Source organism: Laetiporus sulphureus (assembly GCF_001632365.1).
Source record: "Laetiporus sulphureus 93-53 unplaced genomic scaffold LAESUscaffold_251, whole genome shotgun sequence".
Lineage (NCBI taxonomy): Eukaryota > Fungi > Basidiomycota > Agaricomycetes > Polyporales > Laetiporaceae > Laetiporus > Laetiporus sulphureus.
In genome coordinates this window covers 1-2,371 of record NW_024468760.1, presented here as the reverse complement: position 1 = coordinate 2,371, position 2,371 = coordinate 1, and the positions used below count along the sequence as shown (strand labels likewise).

Here is a 2,371-nt window from a genome sequence, read left to right as displayed (position 1 = left end):
ACATTTAAATATTTTAAAGCAGTCAGCTATGTGATGGATGGCCACCAGAATCAATCAGAGAATGCTGAAATATGGTCAAATGTACAATGGCCATGAAAATATATACAATGAGTGCATCCAACTTGATAAACTCATACAGACATAGCAAAGCTTCCTGAGGTGATGCCTCCCAAATTACGACAATTTATGATGTGTCAGTATTCATTCCAATGGCTCGGTCTTTCGACAGTGGGAAAGTCTTGCATCATAGAGATGTAGTATTAGTTAGGTCCGCAAGTGGAATTCACACGTGTGGAGTATTTTGCCTCAGAATGTATGATGTTAATGTCAACATAAAATTAAAAATGGATGTGAAAAGCAGAGTATTGATGCTATTTCAACAATGGAGACTGTTACTGACGCATCAGTATATATATTGAGTTCACCAATAGTGCATTTACACCGGTTGAATGCAGATAAATGACAATATTGAAGTACACCATATTATAACGAAGCATTACAGCAGTTTCACTGACCCCATCTGATCGATGGAAATAGTTTCTGACGCATTATTATTTATCTGATGGGGGCAAAATCAGCATTCCTAAACATTGTAGGTCCAACCTGTGCATAAATCCTTTGATGTTGTCTCAAGAATACATGAGAGAGATAATATACCTGACAGTCACCGCACCGATACAATTTCAAGGATGTTACCGTTTACTGACATGTCAGTATCCATATGCAGCATACCAAAGAAGCGAAAAACTCTGCTCCCATGTCATTTTCATGCATTAATCATTCATTGGACTTGATTTCCTCATTTTGAGCCACATAAATAGACCGTTAAAACACATTGAAATCTCAAAGAGGATGACATGAGTCATCTGAATAAGCAGGATTATGCAATGGCTTTATGACATTATGTGATGAGTCAGCAAAATTAAGCTGGATTATTCAATGAATTTATGACACCATTCCAACAAGCAGTCTCAGGATAGTTTTCTGCACATCATTTACAACTAAACATTCGACCAAAAAGAATCCACAAATTGAATGAGAAAGGAAAAGGTATATTTACTGACGCGTCAGTTAATGCAGGGTGAGCTCGAGACATGCTTTCCACATGAGATCACATACATTGGCATCACTAATGGACACTGAAATCCTTGCTCAGAGTGAGGTCTACATGCTCCAGAAAAGTCTTTATCTTTAAAATTAAATTATACGCTTGTCTAATGAACTCCTTTGTCGATGTAAAGCTCATAAAATGTGAGAATAAAGTCCAAATGATTAGGTATCAAATTAGCAGTAGGCCGTGATTGTTCGAGCCATGCTGTGAAGTTGTCCAACATTCTCCAATTCTTCCGAATAGGTCCCAACCCAAGACGTTCATGAATTTGGGACAAGATGGGAAATCGTGCTTTCGTGTTCCATACATGTAAATTTTGAGAACCAGGAGAGGAATCATATCTGGCACGGGATGATCAGGACAGTGATCAGAGTCTAGAGGTTGATCTCGAGGATGAGGAGGATGGTTGCACAGATATCGATAGAGGATCCAGCATTTACAACAAAACGGCCAATATAGCTGCCGTCCTAATTGTTTCTTCCGAATTAGAGGAAGCAGCTGTTCAATATCATTGTGATTGTCATGAGAGTGTGCTTCCTGGCAGTGCCACCCCATAAAGTAATATGAGATGCATCCGATGGAGACTATCTGCTCCAGTATTTTCACAATCTTCAGAAGCTTCTGCTCCCTCTGCTGTGCTTGAGCCTTCAACAGTTCCCTGGCGCTCAATGGAGTCATGGCAAGTGATATGGGTTCAACTTGCTCTAGTTCTGCCTGGTAAGTGAGTTCTTGAAGTATGTGGACATCCTGAAACTGTGAGGCATTTGTTAGCAGAAACAATGGACTAACACAAAAGATGTCCTACCTCAGACATCTTGTTACAATTATCACACCTCTCCGCATTCATCGCATAGCAAGAATGAACATGGGGATTTAATGTCATATCACGCCACTCACCTACAGCTTCTGGTAGTAAGAAATTCCAACATGGGGAGAACACCGACGTGAGGGTCAAGTTTGGGGTCTGCCAGAAACGGTTTCTTCTGCCAAAGCATGTATGAAAAATATGGATCCCCATCATGACCTCCCCATCCACTTTCTTGCAGGTAGAACATGGCAGCGCATGGATCAACATGTACCACCACCCTGACAAGTGCATAATCCACCCCTGCTCCAAATGCCTAAGTGCAACACAGCCAGCGGTGCCCAGGTTCTTTGCCCTTTCACCATGCATCCACAATGTCAGCTTTTAGCACATTGTTCATCACTGGATCACCTTGAACCATCTCTGCATGGTAGGATGCAAGACCAAGCTTAGCA

At 41.1% G+C, this 2,371-nt stretch overlaps 1 protein-coding gene across 1 annotated transcript; it reads right to left on the bottom strand.

Annotated features, from left to right (window-relative positions):
• Positions 1-1,485: 1,485 nt before the first annotated feature.
• LAESUDRAFT_765496 (uncharacterized protein) lies at positions 1,486-1,925 on the bottom strand (the record flags this gene model as incomplete). Its single annotated transcript, XM_040913695.1, has 3 exons — positions 1,486-1,578; positions 1,718-1,864; positions 1,917-1,925. 3 exons carry the CDS (start codon positions 1,923-1,925, stop codon positions 1,486-1,488), a joined length of 249 nt encoding a protein of 82 aa, XP_040757208.1.
• Between the last annotated feature and the right edge of the window lie 446 nt (positions 1,926-2,371).